General features: G+C 42.9%; 2 protein-coding genes across 2 annotated transcripts; both read left to right on the top strand.

Annotated features, from left to right (window-relative positions):
* Positions 1-3,623: 3,623 nt before the first annotated feature.
* On the top strand, positions 3,624-8,658 carry vsig8b (V-set and immunoglobulin domain containing 8b). The gene is made up of 8 exons (XM_058635064.1): positions 3,624-3,725; positions 3,956-4,035; positions 5,449-5,609; positions 5,685-5,886; positions 6,106-6,258; positions 6,348-6,470; positions 6,563-6,701; positions 8,182-8,658. Exons 2-8 carry the CDS (start codon positions 3,963-3,965, stop codon positions 8,411-8,413), a joined length of 1,083 nt encoding a protein of 360 aa, XP_058491047.1. The 5' UTR covers positions 3,624-3,725; positions 3,956-3,962; the 3' UTR covers positions 8,414-8,658.
* Positions 8,659-11,621: 2,963 nt separating this feature from the next.
* On the top strand, positions 11,622-13,842 carry LOC131464298 (taste receptor type 2 member 19). The gene has a single exon (XM_058636719.1). The coding sequence runs from the start codon at positions 11,892-11,894 to the stop codon at positions 12,876-12,878; it is 987 nt and encodes a 328-aa protein (XP_058492702.1). The 5' UTR covers positions 11,622-11,891; the 3' UTR covers positions 12,879-13,842.
* Positions 13,843-16,197: the final 2,355 nt, after the last annotated feature.

Genomic DNA, 16,197 nt, shown 5'->3' with positions numbered 1-16,197 from the left:
CGTTTTCTCGCGTGGATTTAACTGCACCTGTTTCCCTTTTCAATCCTCGGGGGGGGAAAGCGTTTTGTCTGCACGGACAGGATAAGGTGCTGGCACGCTGGCACAGAGTCTTGGCAAGGGTGGACCCTGTGCTGATGATATAAGACTATAAAAGTGTGCACATGCACAGGCAGAGATTTACAGTGAAAGTGATTTACTGGCACGAGAACACGCTGCAGGAACCTGGTTCCAGCCCCAGGTAGTGTGGTCGTTGTATTTCCTCGCCCACAGTTCACCTTAATCGCTGTCTTTCTTCGCGTTTCTGTGTCGCTCTTTCAGTGCAAATACAATTGCATTGTTGTTATTATTCCGTCTCGGGCTGCACTAGTTTCAAACTCATTAATCCCAGAGAATAGAGACATAGTACGCTACCAGTGGGATTTTGTCCCGCTGTGTCCAGCATCATTCCGGCACACTTTGATGCTTGATGCCCTTTTCTTAGCGGGTTACATACTGAGATAAAGAATCACAGATGCTGTGAGAGGAATCCCTGCTTTTGCCTCTTTATTATTTATTTATTATATTAGCTGGGGCCGGAGTAACTGGAAATGCACTCTGAGAGAGAGAGAGAGAGAGAAGAAATGCTGCCATTTTCACAGAATAAGAAGCAACTGGGATGGTGGACAGTGCATCTGTTGTCATTATCGCCCCGGTTGTGCGCAACACCGCGCAGGCTGCAGAGTTTACGTTTACGACGGGAAGGACATCTGTGAATAACGAGTGATTATTGTACAGGAGACAGAAGAAAAAAAAGAGTATAGAGCATTTAATTGCAGAGATATCGGGGGGGGGGGGGGGGGGGGGGGTCGTGAATACAGTGTGAGGCCCACAGTGTGCTGCCTGTATTCCACTCACGTAGCTCTTTGAAGGGCTGAGTGACTGCCTCCTTCTGCCAACCGTCCTAGTCCCGGTGGCGCTCCACCTTAAAAAGATGAATCTACGTGCCTAACTGTCTCCCTGACATTGACACGCCGTGACTCACGCTGCCGAGCTATTTCGGGGTACTCGCCGGAAAGCCCAGCCTTTCCTCAGCGTCTCTCCTTCCCTCGCTCTGGTAATTTGTTTGTCTACCACGCTGCGTTGTTTATTTGTAATTTGGACATCTGTCAAGGTTGTCTGTTTGCCAGCCCCCCCCCCCACCCCACAGTGTGATTAGGCTACTTTAGCCAAATCTGGGAAGGTAGACCGGGTTACAGTAATAAGTCTTGGCGGCAGTTTTGGCTTCTTCTCGTGTGCCAGGACGGGATAATTAAGAACGCAGTGGGCTACAAAATCTGGCGTCTGTGAAAGGGAGGCAACAAGTGCAACACATCGAGGTCAGTGATCAGCTATCCGGCGCTGTCTGTTTGGTGCCGCCTTTTCCTGTCACGCCGTCTGTTCGGCACAGCTCCCCCCGGTGAGGGAAGGAGTGAGGGCACTTAACCACCTGCTGCTGGAGCAGCCGCGGCACACAACCCGACACACCCGCTATCACGTGTTACAGCAGCGAGTGCAAACACAAGTCGTCACTCGGATTTATCGTCTCCGATCGATTGCGACAGAGGCAAGTGTCTGATCGAAGGCGTGGCCGGAAACCCCAGAGTGTGAGGGCGTGAGCCGGGGGGTGGGGCGCTGATTCCAAATGTTGATGCGGATCATGTTTCACTCCGGGCGTTACTGAGGAATTAATTTCCTTAATGAACATTATTGGCAGGATTGCATTAACCCAGCACTTAAGTCTCCCTAATGGCGATCGAATCGATACCGAATCATTTCCCCCACTCATGTAACTTTTGTCTGTCTCCTCATCTTTGAGGCGGCAGCCACACGTGATTTAAACCACAGAGGTAAATCACGTGGAGCGGTTAAAGCCCCGAAATCTGAACTTTATCTGAAGTCTGAATTTATTTGTTCAGGATAGCCCCTTGAGAGGAATCATCTCATTTCCTTCAACAAAATGATACACATAATGCAAAATACAGTAAAACTAATTACAGAATTTACACATACACACACACAGACAAGACTCTCCTAACCCCAGCTAATCCAGAATAAATCAGAAACAAGAATAAGGAGTTTGCAAGTGGATTAAAATGACCAGATTCTTTCAATATTCTAGGAATGCAGAAAAAGAGGTGATCTTCAATTCAAATGTCTTCAATTGTGTTGTGTTCTGTAAGGAATAAAAAATTGTTTTAAGTATGAGGGAAAGTTAAAGTAAATGCATTTAAATATAAATAGTGACCAGTGAAAAAAATCTTCTGGCTTAATTGGGTTATGATTCTTTTCCGTACCTGTAGTGTGAACATGTGTGTATGGAAGAGGATTAGGGCCACAAGGAGGAAAAAAATATTTGAGTTCTGACTTTAAAAATTCAGAATTCTGACTTTAATCTCAGAATTCTGACTTTATTCTGATTTTAAAGTCAGAATTCTGACTTTAATCTCAGAATTCTGACTTTTTTCCTCAGAATTCTGACTTTATTCTGAATTCTGACTTTATTCTGAATTCTGACTTTAATCTCAGAATTCTGACTTTATTCTGAATTCTGACTTTATTCTCAGAATTCTGACTTTAATCTCAGAATTCTCACTTTTTTCTCAGAATTCTCACTTTATTCTGAATTCTGACTTTAATTTCTGAATTCTGACTTTATTCTCAGAATACTCAATTTATTCTCAGAATTCTGACTTTAATCTCAGAATTCTCACTTTTTTCTCAGAATCCTCACTTTATTCTGAATTCTGACTTTAATCTCTGAATTCTGACTTTAATCCCAGAATTCTGACTTTATTCTCAGAATTCTGATTTTGTTCTTAATTCTGACTTTAATCTCAGAATTCTCACTTTATTCTCAGAATTCTCACTTTAAACTCAGAATTCTCACTTTATTCTCAGAGTTAAAGTCAGAACTCAAATATATTTTTGGCCCTAATCCTCTTCTGTACATGTGGCCTGTAATAAGTGATAAAAAAAATACATTATACGTCCAATAAAAAACACTGTATTTACAGCCCTAACTCTGCAGCAGCTGCAGGAGTTGCATCGGCACTTTGCAGCACCGTTGGCCCTCAAGTATAAATTAAGGCATTATCGACGCACTGTGTGTACTGTGTGTGTACTGTGTGTGTACTGCGTGTACTGTGTGCCTGCGAGCATCAGCAGCAGCGGCTCTGTTTGTTCTCCATGGGTGTGTCAGGAGGGAGTGGTTGGAGAAAATAGCAACAACTCGTTCAGGAACACATTTACACGTCGAGTAAGTTACACTACTGTTTGTTCGCCTGCCTTACCGTATACAACGTCAAAACAACACAACAAAAACAATCATTATTTCAAGTGTTGACGCACAACTGCACTCTCTAAATCAAATCTGACGTGTGTTATGATGGAAGATGTTTGAGTAAAATGAATTTTAAATTCTTTATTATTATTTTATTTTATTTTAAACAATAAATCACTGTGTATCCAATCCACACACACACGTTTCCTAAATTACAGCTTATTATTCAGCACTGTGGGAAGTTGTGTATGTTCCAATCTTAAGGAGTGGCCAAGACTATGCACTATGGACAGAGAGGGTGTGGCCATAGTAACGGCTGCTGGGTTTCACCTGAGAGCATAATAAGCAGGTACTCCAGTCGGGCAGCACTGACGGGCCTGGGAGGCCAAACTTCTGTCAAACTTTGGATTGTTTCTTCAGTTTTAAGGTATGTCACAACTTCCAGAACAAAACACTCATCTGTCTGTTTGACATTAATATTCAAAATGTTCTCTACAGTTTTGTTTGTTTTTTTCCAGTGTTAGACTTAAAGTAAACAACTATATTACAGAGATAGATGAAAATATGACATTGGATCACACGTTTGGAATTAAAGGAGGTATAAAATGTACTTTGTTAGGGATAATTCCCGGACTTGACACTTTTATGTGCTCTCAGGGTCATAATGGAGCTCGCGTTCACAACTGTGAGGCTAAAGGTGGCTCTGCTGTTTGTGCTCACGATCCAGCTGAGGACAGGTGAGTGTGAGATCATTTCCCGGGAGTGCATTTTGGCTCGGTAACAGGCAAAGTAAACATTGCATCTGCCATGTCTTTGATGGGGCTTGTTGTCTGTGTGCTTTTCATCAGCAACACTTAAATATTCTCAACATGGAGGATAAAGGACTTTAGAACAGGTGTCCCTCTAGCTGTCTGATCAGAGAACCTCGCAACAGAGTGCTCTGACATGCGCTTAATAAATAATGTGTGTGGCTGGCAGGTGCACTGCACAGCATTCAGACCTCTGCTGCTGCTGCTGCTGAGGAGGGTCAAGCTGAGCTGAGTGAATTTGTGAAGTGAGATCTTTTTCGAGGCTTTACAATCCCCGGCGGGGGGTAATTAGACTTGGGCCTCGGTCCAAGCTGCCGAGTTTAATATACGAAGACCATAAAAACAAAAGCAAAAATCAAATCAAATGAATGCAGCGGAGTGGAACTAAAACAGCACGCGCAGAAGAACCCGCGTCAAAAAAAAAAAAAAACCTGCTAAACCCTTATTTTGATCCACCTCATTAGATCAGTTCTGTGTTTTTCCGAGCTCTGATTCCAAAAGTGAGAGGAGAGTGTGTGTGAAACCTGTTGTCTGAGCCAATGATAAGGTGCAAAGGATTTGAATTTTTTTTGGGGGTTGTTGACAACTGAGCCGAGCTGCCTCTCTAAATATCAAACGCTCATTATTCAGATCGTAGTGTTTTACTCGAGGGAGCTTCTCACGAGTTAACCATTTGACTTTCATCACACCTGCCGCTCACAGCCTTTCATAAACACCTTTAACACGCGTGTGTTTTGTCGCCGTGGATTCCCGTGGCGAGCACATCTCATCGTTTATATGATTGAGACGTTCAGCGGCGGTAAATCATCCCGATTCTGAATGAAAAGACCTTTCCTGAGACAATGAATGACATTATTACCCAAGTAAACATGTTTTGTTTTTGCCATTTTCTAACAATCAGAGACATTTGGAGTTCTCTCCTCCAAATGTCAGGACGATGAGGAACGATTAAAGGCCCGAGTCAGCCTGTCACCTCTCAGACATCTCCATCTCCGCGTTTACATCGCCGTCATTTACGCGCGTTTCCTCCAATTAATACGCCTCGCGCTCGTTTTCATAAATATACTATTTCAACTCTGACTGAATTTAAATCCTCAGTTTGACTTAAAAGGCTGATTAGACTCAAATCAGCTCTTGTGTTCCACGCTGAGACTGTTTATGAGCACAGGCCCAGAGCGTGAATGGCATTAAGTGAGGGAAATATTAATGTGTTTGGGAGAGAAATTAGTCGTCGTTGTTGTTTTTTTTGTGTGTTGTGAAGATTAGGGAAACCACGGGGAGCAGGAGAGCTGCTTATTATGATATGCAGAAATCTGACCAAAATGTTTCCGCTTGGTTCAGACGCGATGGAGATAACGTCCTCGGGGCCGCAGACCATCCAGAAACCTGTGGGGGTGACGGTCAACCTGGGGTGCACGTACACGCCCAGCCCGCAGGACACGGGACAGCTGGACATCGAGTGGGTCGACCTCAGCCCGGACATGACGCAGAAGGACAAACTGGTGGGTGGACGGTGCTGTGCTGCAGCAATCCTAAGACGAGGGAGGATTACTGAATAAAGTCTTTTGCGTCCTCAGATCTTATCCTACGCAGGTGGACAGACGCACCAGTACGGCGACGCCAGCGTCTCCAGGAGGATCAAATTCACCGGGGACCCGAAGCAGGGAGATGCCTCTATCTCTCTATCAGATCTGAAGATCACAGACACGGCCACATACCAGTGTAAAGTCAAGAAATCACCGGGTGTTGACATGCGGAAAGTCACTCTGGTGGTGATGGGTGAGGAGGAATTCCTTCTTTCCGGTTTGACCTGTTGATTTGCTCAGCGCTCCTCTTTCTTCTCTCAGACAGTCGCACTCATTCACGAGGAATGTGGACGCTCTCCCGCTCGGTGTTCACACCTTCCTCTGTGAAGCAAGAGACATTGTTCTGCTGTCTCGCACCTTTAAGAGCCAAAGTGCTCACGCTTTCTTTACCGTGTGTTTGTTTCCATTTTAGTTCCCCCGTCGGCGCCAAAGTGTTGGGTCGAAGGTGGCGAGGAAAAAGGCGGCACCGTCTCCCTCCACTGTGAATCCTCCCAAGGATCCAATCCTCTCTCCTACGTATGGACGAGGGCAACCGGAGGTGTCATACCGCCCACCGCAACCCAAGGTGAGGACAGGCCAAGATCCAAAAAGATGCCAAAATGCAGATCCACACATGCATGATGACGTACTGATTTCTCCAAATTTCTCTTTTAGACCCACAGTCTGGCGTTCTGATGATAAAGAACCACACAGATAGCAACGCTGGGCGTTACGTGTGTGAAGCGAAAAACGGCGTCGGCACGGCTCAGTGTAAATATGAGCTGCACGCGTACAACCGTAAGTCTTTTTTTCCACATTCTTTTTCACCCTTTTTATGTTTGAACTGCATGTGCAATAAGGCCCTCGTTCCGCCGCGTCCTCTCTTCCAGCGACTAATAAGGTGGGTGTGATCGTCGGGGCGGTGATCGGCGCTCTGCTGCTGCTGCTCCTCCTGCTGTTTCTCATCTGGCTCCTGATCTGCTGCTGCCACAAGCGCCGCTACGAGAAAGAGATCTCCAACGAAATAAGGTACCGTGACTTTATTCACAATAACGATTTCAATTGACGCTCATTTTGTGGGTACATTTTGAGTTCCCGGGGATGTGAAATGGTCTCCAACGTATTTTATCGTTTGGATTCTAATGTCTGTTTTAGACTCGGAGCAATATGGAGCAATATACAACTCAAAATAGAGTCTTTGCCTTAAAAAAACGTCATTATAACTTCATATTAAGTGGTGGGCCACAGGAAATCAACCTGAGGGCCGCATGTGGTCCGTGGGCCACAGGTTTAACACCTCTACTCTAGTTAGTTGTCGTGCCGTTCAGACTAACACACCCGGATAACGTGATAGGGAGTCGAGCAACGACTGCACATATTTGTTCTGTCACACCAGAGTCGGACTTAATCTGGCCTGAGCGCTCCGTCTGTGCACAGTTCCAGCCCCAGACTAAAACCAGGAAAATAATACAAGAAGACAACAGCGACAGAGACGTGGACGGTAGAGAAGACTCGGATTATGGTGCTCGACGTGTTTACAACAAGCTGCAAGCTGAACCTGAGGATTCAAATAATCATATCCCTACTAGCGCTGGTGTACTAGGATAATAACTGACCAACTGTGCATGGAAACTGGGGATGGGACGATACCACTTTTTTGTGTCCAATACCAATATCGCAAACTCGAGTATCTACAGATACCGATATCAGTCTGATACAGTCATCTTAGACCGTGTCTGAACTAATTAATTAGATGTATTGGATTTTCCATTTTTCCGATCCAATGATTTTGACCAGTATCGGATATTGACCGATACCGATTTGCATCCCTAATGGAAACGTACTGAATGTGTACCAGACTCCTCACTTGCCTTCTTATTACATTTATTTTATTTAAAGGAATACTTCACCGATTAGCATTTAGCTTTGTATATAGAATAGGAGTAGTATTTTTGAAAAATTGTGCTTGAGTTGAGTAATATCTTCCTTCTTTTCCTTGTTACGTGCCCACCAGTGACACTTGGTCCTGTTAGCGTAACTGTTAGCAAAGATGGCGGACACTGTTTACATTCTGGGAATGAGGTCCCGCCCCCCTAAAAAGTGCGGAATTAGCGTTGCAGTTTCAAGCCTCGTACCAAGTGTGAAACTGCACGCTAATTCCGGGACGGGACCTCATTCCTAGAGCGTAAACAGTGTCGGCCATCTTTGCTAACAGTTACGCTAACAGGACAGTGTCACTGGTGGGCTCGTAACAAAAAAAGAATTAAGATATTTCTTGACTCAGGGGAAACTGAGGTTGGGAAGCACAATTTTTCAAAAATACTAGCCCTATTCTAGTAATACAAAGCTAAATGCTAATCGGTGAAGTATTCCTTTAACCGGGTAAGTCCCTTTTTACAATGCCAGAAGAGAAATGTCAACAACAAACAATATTAAACAGTTCTTAACACTTCAGAATATCGTATCAGCTCATCATATAATGTTATTTGACCTTTTCTCGCGTCCACAGAGAGGACACCGCGGCCCCGGACAGCCGCCCCGGCAGCAGAGCCTCCAGCATCCGAGCCTCCAGCATCCGCTCGGTGCTGGGCTACCGCACGCACCACGGCGTGATCTACAGCTCGGTGAGGAAGCCGCTGCAGAGTGTCATCTACACGGGAGGGAAGAACGGCACGCCAACCGCCACAGGAACCAGAGCGGCACCCCTCCAGTATGACCATAAATACGGATACGCGGTGTAGCCGCAGCCAGGACTATGCCGAGTATAAAAAATGAAGAATTCTAGACTTATTGAGTAAGAGTCTTGTAAATAATAATCTTATGTACAGTATGCTTGTGACAAATGGTGCAATACAATATATTTAAATGGAGAACTACCAGGGAAAATCTGACCTCAGCCCTTGTGCAAGCGTAGCACAACGGCGCTGTTGTAATTCTTATAATCACAGTCACTTTTTACACAGATGTAACTGTTTTTAAATGTACAAAGTCTGTGATTTTCGTAGTTATTTTAAAGATTCATGACAAAACAGAACAACATCTCTCAGGATGATACAGCGCTGTTATCTTCCCCCCCAGGTCAAGCTCAGTTAAGTTGTATTTTGTAGCATCATAGGGGAATTTCTTTTTTTAATGACATCATACAATTGGTATGATGATATAAAAGCAGTTAAAATATCTCTATGAGTGGACTGTCATGTGGTAAGATGGTTGATGTTTTCACATCAGGCAGAGAGGAAACAGGATTTTGCCAAAGATGAATTTAAACTTGAAGTGAGCTGCTAATGGCAGACGAAAAGTCAAGTTCTCCATGTTATCCTTTTGCGTAAATTTGCCTTTGGGATATTTTTTCTCTTTTTTTTTTTTTTTGACAGAACAAAACACTGTTTAATTACTGCTGGAGTCGTGTGTGTGTGTGTGTGTGTGTGTGTGTGTGTTTCTCCCGGTTTGTCGAGTGAATGAGTAATTAGAGGAGCAGTTGTAGTCGCGTCCCCGGCCTGAAGCTTCCACCATCAGCAGGCAGAGTCAGCAGCTCTGTGCCTGCAGTCCCACCTCTCTTCAAAAGAGCCTGTAAGTGGCCTGAGACCATCCGAAAACTCGTTGTTGAATTCATAAGAGCTGCTAGAAGTGTTTTAAGCTGGTGGGCACCCATTAATTAATTCTGCCCGGGGCTTCCATTCAGGACAGACAACTGTCAAGGTTGGGTATTTTTGTTTCTAGAAGCAGTGTTAACGTTTACAAATGGTTTCAAAATAAGAAGCATCTTTATCAGACTTTAAAAGTTTGACTTTTGCTTCATTTGCATGCTGAACTAACCACCCCCCCCACACACACACACACACACACACACACGTATACGTATCCTTCTGTTTGCTCTGTTTGAAAATGTAAATGTTTGTTCTGACCTTTTGTTCTTTTCTTCATTTGATGTGAAAGCATATCATAAAACAAACAGTTTTTTTTATTATTCTTGAGTTGTTGTTTTTTTACATGTTTACATATTTTTTTTATAAATTAATCTGTTCAACATCAAAAGTATAACTGTGTAATAAAGAAAACAACAAGACAATTATGAACCTGAAATCTATTTCTGTGAAAAAAACTGTCCTGGCTACAGAAAAAGAATCAAGCCGAACTGTAGATCAGTTAAAAAGACTTAACAATCCTAAATACGTGGGTTCATCTTCAACAATTACCAGGGAAATGTCTAAAATCTCAATATTTAACAGAGGAGTCTGGTGTATACTGAATAAATCATTTTAATGAACTGATTCTAATGGTTATAATGATTCAGTTACACTGAAAACAACTGCTTTACAACTCATTAGTCACTCGTGCAGAACCTGCAGTGATGACTCCGCCCACATTGAGGACGTACTACAGTATATCAGGGTTTCTCACTCCTTGTAGGAGTGTTGGAGCAGGGAAACCCCTAAAACATGCAGGACAGTGGCTCCCCAGGACCAGGAGTGAGAAACCCTGTACTATATTGTAGTGGAAAAACCAACCTAAGCCATGCCATACCGAGGTGAGGCGAGGATTGAATGGAGGATTATTAAAAAGTCATTGTAATGCATTATCTATAGTTTCCAGATAACGCACGGATTGAAGGACCAAGAATTCTGATCACAGAGAACAACTCCTAGACGTACGTACACCTCTTTAAAAAGTCAAAGACTCTATTCACTAGGGGGGAAAAAAGTGTTTCAAAGGTCAAATCCTGCCTCGAAATCTTTGGTTTTGTAGTCCTGTGCACAAGTGGAAGGAAAACACATTTAAGGGCAGCAGGTGGATATGAAATGCTCATTCAGTTAGACTCTTGTTTACAGTACATGTACATATACATATATATTTATGTATGTATATATATATATATGTATATATATACACATATGTAGATATATATACACATATATCCATATATATACATATATGTATGTATGTGTACATATATGTATATATACACATATATGTATGTATGTTTGTATATATGTAGATATATTCATACATATATTTATGTATGTATATGTGTATATATGTAGATATATATACATATATCCATATATACATACATATATGTATATACATATATATGTATGTGTACATATATGTATATATACATATATGTATGTATGTATGTATATATATACACATACACATGTATACATACATACATATGTATATATACACACACACACATACATATATACACACACATACATACATACATATAAAAAAAATATAGATATAAAACTATAACATAATTTAAGTTGACATTGTGTCAAAGGTCAGTCTGCAAAGTTCCTCTCCAGAATAAACTGCAGTGATAAGGCGTTGCATTAGCAAAAGCTTGTGAAGGTGATTTAAAGGTGGTTTGCTTTTCTTATCAGGTAAATATAGGTGTTTGCGTGTGTGTGTGTGTGTGTGTGTGTGTGTGTGTGGTTTTGGTGCTTGTAAATATGTGACCATGCTGCAGGAATAATTATTTACATGTGTTTTGCTGCACAGGTCGGTGTACAGTAAAGTGACTGGGTGTCCACAGTGGGCGCCGGCATCCTGTCCCAAATCACGCCAACGCAAATCCACGTCGCCCACTACCTGTGGTCTGAACTGATGCAAATCACACCTCCTCCTTATATATGAATCCCAGTCCAGAACCATGTTAATCCAAGGACTTCTCCAACCTCGCTGTGTGCATCCTACAGATGACCGCGGGGTAGACTTAATACCTGGATAAACAAAACAAAGGATTCTTCAGCTCAAGCCAAAGATATTAAGCTGGATATAATACAGTGACGACAGGCGGGCAGGAAGAATGTAAGCGGGAACCTTGAGGAGGATTCAGAGTAATGAGATTCCTCATTTGACCCAAGGGAGCTTTGTTTGAGGTAAAACTCTTCCCCACTGTAACTCCTCCGACCACCCAAACAGCAGGTTTCCCACTCACCGTGGCAGATTTTATTTGTGCCCGTTTGCTTTTGCTTAATGTTTTTTCAAAAGCTCAACGTGTGACTCTTTTTCACCTCAGAGACAAAGTGTGATTGATTCCACTCTGTGGCAGAAATGAAGAATCTCCTGGTGTGGAGTGTGTGTGCATAATTCCTGGCCTTCCTGTCGAAAACAAAACACTTCACATCTCCACACACGCGCGGCTTAAAGATCAAATTATCCCCGTACAAATTTGACACCGCCGATGTGTTTAGAGTAAAAGTCGTCATTATGCTGGGAACAAACAAATTGGCGCTGTGGGTGTGTACGGGTGCGTTCGCTGTCACCACTGTTTTCTTCAATACTTGCATCTTCTTAATGAATCTGATGAAATACAAGAAGGAGAAGAAGTGGAGTCCCAGTGAAACCATCATCATGGCTCTGACCGCGGCCAGCGTGCTTCACCAGCTGCTCTGTTACTTCTGGATGACCATGGACGAGGTGGACATCGAGTGTCACGTCGCGCAGGAGACCTACACGGTCCTCCTGGTCATGACCTTGAGCCTCAAGTTCACCATCATGTGGGACACGGGCTTCCTCACCTTCTACTACAGCGTGAAGCTGGTGACTACACCCAACGACTGCTACACGCAGATCCAGACCATCATCCTCAAACATGTGACCATGGTGGCTTTTCTCATCCCTCTGTGTGGAATGAGCACCTGCATGCCGATGCTTGCGGTGTTCCATGCCGACAACCAGACGAGTGGGAACGTAGACTGCGGCGTCTTGGTGCCGGACACGCTCGCGGGCAATATCTACGAAATCATTTACCTGCTCTTGGCTGACGTTCTCCCGGGCGTGCTCATGGCCAAATCCTGCATCTCCATCTCGGTCAACCTGGCGTTGCATCTCCGCCACATGAAGGCCAGCACCAACGGCGCTCACCGCCCAAAGCTGGGCTCTCAGATGAGAGTCATCCAGATGGCTTTGTCCATCGTGTTCATCTACGCCGTCTTCTTCGCGGTGGACATATACGTGAACTACCAGATCGTCGTGAACCACGAGAACGCCATCAACCTCACGTTCCTCTTCACGTCCGTGTACACGACCGGCACGGCCGTGGTGCTCATCTACGGCAAGAGGACTCAGTGGAAGCTGCTGCTGCACGATTTCAACGTCTTCGTGGACGAATATCCGTGTTTGACTTGTTTGAAGGTGCCGGAGCAGAAGACCAAACCCAGCACTCCTGTGAAAATCAAAAGTGAAAAACAGTGAAAAGCAGAAATCATTTGATTAATGTCTAAAACTGGTGAACATTTTTAAAGCTGTAGTAGGCAGGAGTTTAATCTGCAGGATGCTAATGCTGTTTATGTATAATTATACGTATTATTTTCTTAAATCAGTAATTCAGTTGAAAACCTACCTACATTTTGGCATTTGTTTGTCGCCGCCTCTGTTTTCCGTCTTTGTAAACAGAAGCGAGTGTTGATTATTTGTACGCCGCATCTTTCATGTGAAACAAACGTCTCTGTCAAGCCAGCGCTTGTCGGCGCAGAGGCGAGAGGCATTTATCCCGTCAAACTGCTGCACGACGAGTAGAATTCACTTCTGAGCGACGCCAGATCCAAACACTGTCATACTGAGACACACACACACACACACACACAGAGAGAGAGCGGCGTGGAGAAGATAGGCTTAATCAGCATCGTGCGAACGCGTTCGACAGCGGTTTCAGTGACAAGAAAACATCTGTGGGTCCGTTTACGGGTCACTTGACAGGCTTCAGACTTGGCAGGTGACTCACAAAGCATACCGGCGTGTGCACGGCTGACGTTGACATTGTTGTTGGCTCGTAAACACCGGGAATGTCTCTCTGCCAGCGACCGTTCAAACGCACCAAAAACGGCGCGATTATATTAAACGTACACGCCGCAGTTTTGACATCCAGATAATGAGGATGTATAGATGGCGTAAAAGTAGACATACTGTAACCACGTGTCCCTCTGACATGTGACTGTGGTGAGAGTACCTATAAATAAAACAGGAAAGTATGCACCACCTCATTTTTTCTTCTTTTTTTTGTCACAAAAGCTTCTGAGTGTTTTTCTTCAGTCAGGTTTCAGGCGGTTTGGGCTTCACAACTGGGGCAGCGTTTGTAACCGGAGGCCTGAAACTACAGCACCAGTCAGGAGAGACGGGGGGTGGGAAATAAACTGGGAGAATAAATGTGTCATTTTATTATAATTTTGAAATATTCATACTATAATTACATTGAAATCCTTGTGTGCCTGTTGCCTGGTAGTAACCTCAGGTGTGTGTGTGTGTGGGTGTGAAGTCGTGTGTTCCAAAAAAAGTGAAGTCATCGCCCGACAACCCTACCCTGAGTAAATAGAGGTTTAAAAAAAAATAATAATGCAATAGACTTCTTTGCAATGCTGCATTAGTTCACGCCCTCTGGCACCACCTAGTGAGGTTCAAAGCAAAGATACAATAGTGCAGCTAATCCCAGGCCACATGGAGGATCAGGATCCCTCCAGCGGCGAAATGGACAAAATAAGAAAAGGCATATTTTCCTTTGATGCAGGGGGAATTAAGTCATACCAGGCCTTCGACTCCTTCTCTCTGTCTCACTGAGGGGGCAGAGTTGGTTCAGTATGACTAAATACTGGCCAATATGCATGCAACAGTCTAATGTCAGCGGCTGGAGGCGTGTTCATGTGATTTATAATGCATTAAAACCTAGAAAGGTATCTCCAATAAATGGAAGAAGCAAAAACGTAACAAAGGCCTTTTGAGAACAATGGACAAAAAAGTGTGACAACTTAATTATTTGATCAACATTTAAGAAATCAATTAAGAAATCATTGCCTGCAAGATTTCACCTTGGGAATTGTAGATACGTACTGTTGCAGCTGTCATCAACAGTCCGTGGTCATTGTTGTCTGATATATCTCTTCAGAATGAGCCTTACAGTACATGTTCTGCGGGAGAAAGGCCAGTCAAGCACACACTCACCGTTATTGTTCTGTTGAAATAGACATGGAAGAAATCTTAGAATAGTGTATGTCTGAATGTGAAACTGCATCAATGTCTATCTGCTTTATCTTCCACATAAGGGTTTGCGGCGCGTTAACTTCAAATATTTGCAGACTCTCTTCTTATAAACTGTAGATAAAGACACTGACATATAGAATACTGTACATGTGTAAATATTTGGTGATGGGATAAAGTAGTAGTGTATAAATTGAGTTGTAATAGGATTGGGGTGGGTATAAACAAGTATAAACATATAAGTTTATACATCTACGTCTACTGCTTTTCAAACATGTGACGCGACGTACTGTAAATGTGAATGTGTTTGAAATAAAAAATATCTATCTAATGAAGTATCTAGCTAGCTGACTAAGTACCTAGCAAGCTAAGTGACTATCTTCTTAGCTAGTCAAGTATCTAATTAGCTAGTCAAGTATCTAGCTAGCTGACTAAGTATCTAGCTAGCTGACTAAGTATCTAGCTAGCAAGCTAACTGACTATCTAATTAGCTATTTAAGTATCGAATTAGCTAGTCAAGTATCTAGCTAGCTGAATAAGTATCTAGCTAGCAAGCTAACTGACTATCTAATTAGCTATTTAAGTATCGAATTAGCTAGTCAAGTATCTAGCTAGCTGAATAAGTATCTAGCTAGCAAGCTAATTGACTATCTAATTAGCTAGTCAAGTATCTAATTGTGGATGTAGCTCAGTGGTTAAGACCAGTACCTGTGTGCGAAAGACATCATGGTCGCAATGGTCGCAAGTTCGTCTCCACCCCTGGCTGGTTGTACTCAATTCCATTGTAAGTCGCTTTGGATAAAAGCGTCTGCTAAATGACATGTAATGTAATGTAATGTAATTAGCTAGTCAAGTATCTAGCTAGCTGACTAAGTATCTAGCTAACTGACTATCTAATTAGCTAGTCAAGTATCTAATTAGCTAGTCAAGTATCTAGCTAGCTAACTAACTGACTATCTATAGATTGTGAAAAACAAAATTATTTTCAAACATTGTTATGTTTTGCCTGGCTCACATTCTACTGGTTATTTGTTTCTCTTTATTTTCCCTTCTATTTTCTTTTCTTATTTAGCGTGTTTCTGCACTAACTGACCTGTGAGCTTTGGCAAACTGTGTAAAATCTTTTCTTTGTACTTTTAGAAGTTACATAAATGTTCAAGTGATTCAACGACGACTACACATTTGGGTTTTCATTGCATTATTTTGAGAATGTTTTGTGCTTCACTTGTTGTCGCAGCTGTTTGAGATGAAACAAAGAGGTTTCTATCATTGTCAGGCTTCTACTCAAGGATAATCTTTAGAACAGTGGATTAAGGATCAACAGTGAGAGAAAGCAGGACATTTATTTACTTATTTGCTTTTCTCCAGTCTCGTCTATTTTTTTTGTTTTAAATGTTGCCATGCTGGGCTGATTTCCCCCTTTTACTTAAATTAAACCATCTGCAAAGCTAAGAGTGAATATCTCTCCACTCACTGACATCTGTGATGTGATAAGGAGTCAGGAAACCTTTTTCATGAGCCAAAAATGTTTGGAAGCACAAGT

The sequence above is a fragment of the Solea solea genome, chromosome 8 (genome assembly GCF_958295425.1).
Source record: "Solea solea chromosome 8, fSolSol10.1, whole genome shotgun sequence".
Lineage (NCBI taxonomy): Eukaryota > Metazoa > Chordata > Actinopteri > Pleuronectiformes > Soleidae > Solea > Solea solea.
Note: the sequence above shows the minus strand (reverse complement) of the source record. Positions and strands in the feature narration are given on the sequence as shown.

Coding starts and splice junctions, on each gene's coding strand:
- vsig8b (XM_058635064.1), top strand. CDS start 3,963: ATGGAGCTCGCGTTCACAACTGTGAGGCTAAAGGTGGCTCTGCTGTTT. Junction 5,610..5,684: donor TGACGCAGAAGGACAAACTG/GTGGGTGGACGG, acceptor TTGCGTCCTCAG/ATCTTATCCTACGCAGGTGG. Junction 6,259..6,347: donor ACCGCCCACCGCAACCCAAG/GTGAGGACAGGC, acceptor TTTCTCTTTTAG/ACCCACAGTCTGGCGTTCTG.
- LOC131464298 (XM_058636719.1), top strand. CDS start 11,892: ATGCTGGGAACAAACAAATTGGCGCTGTGGGTGTGTACGGGTGCGTTC.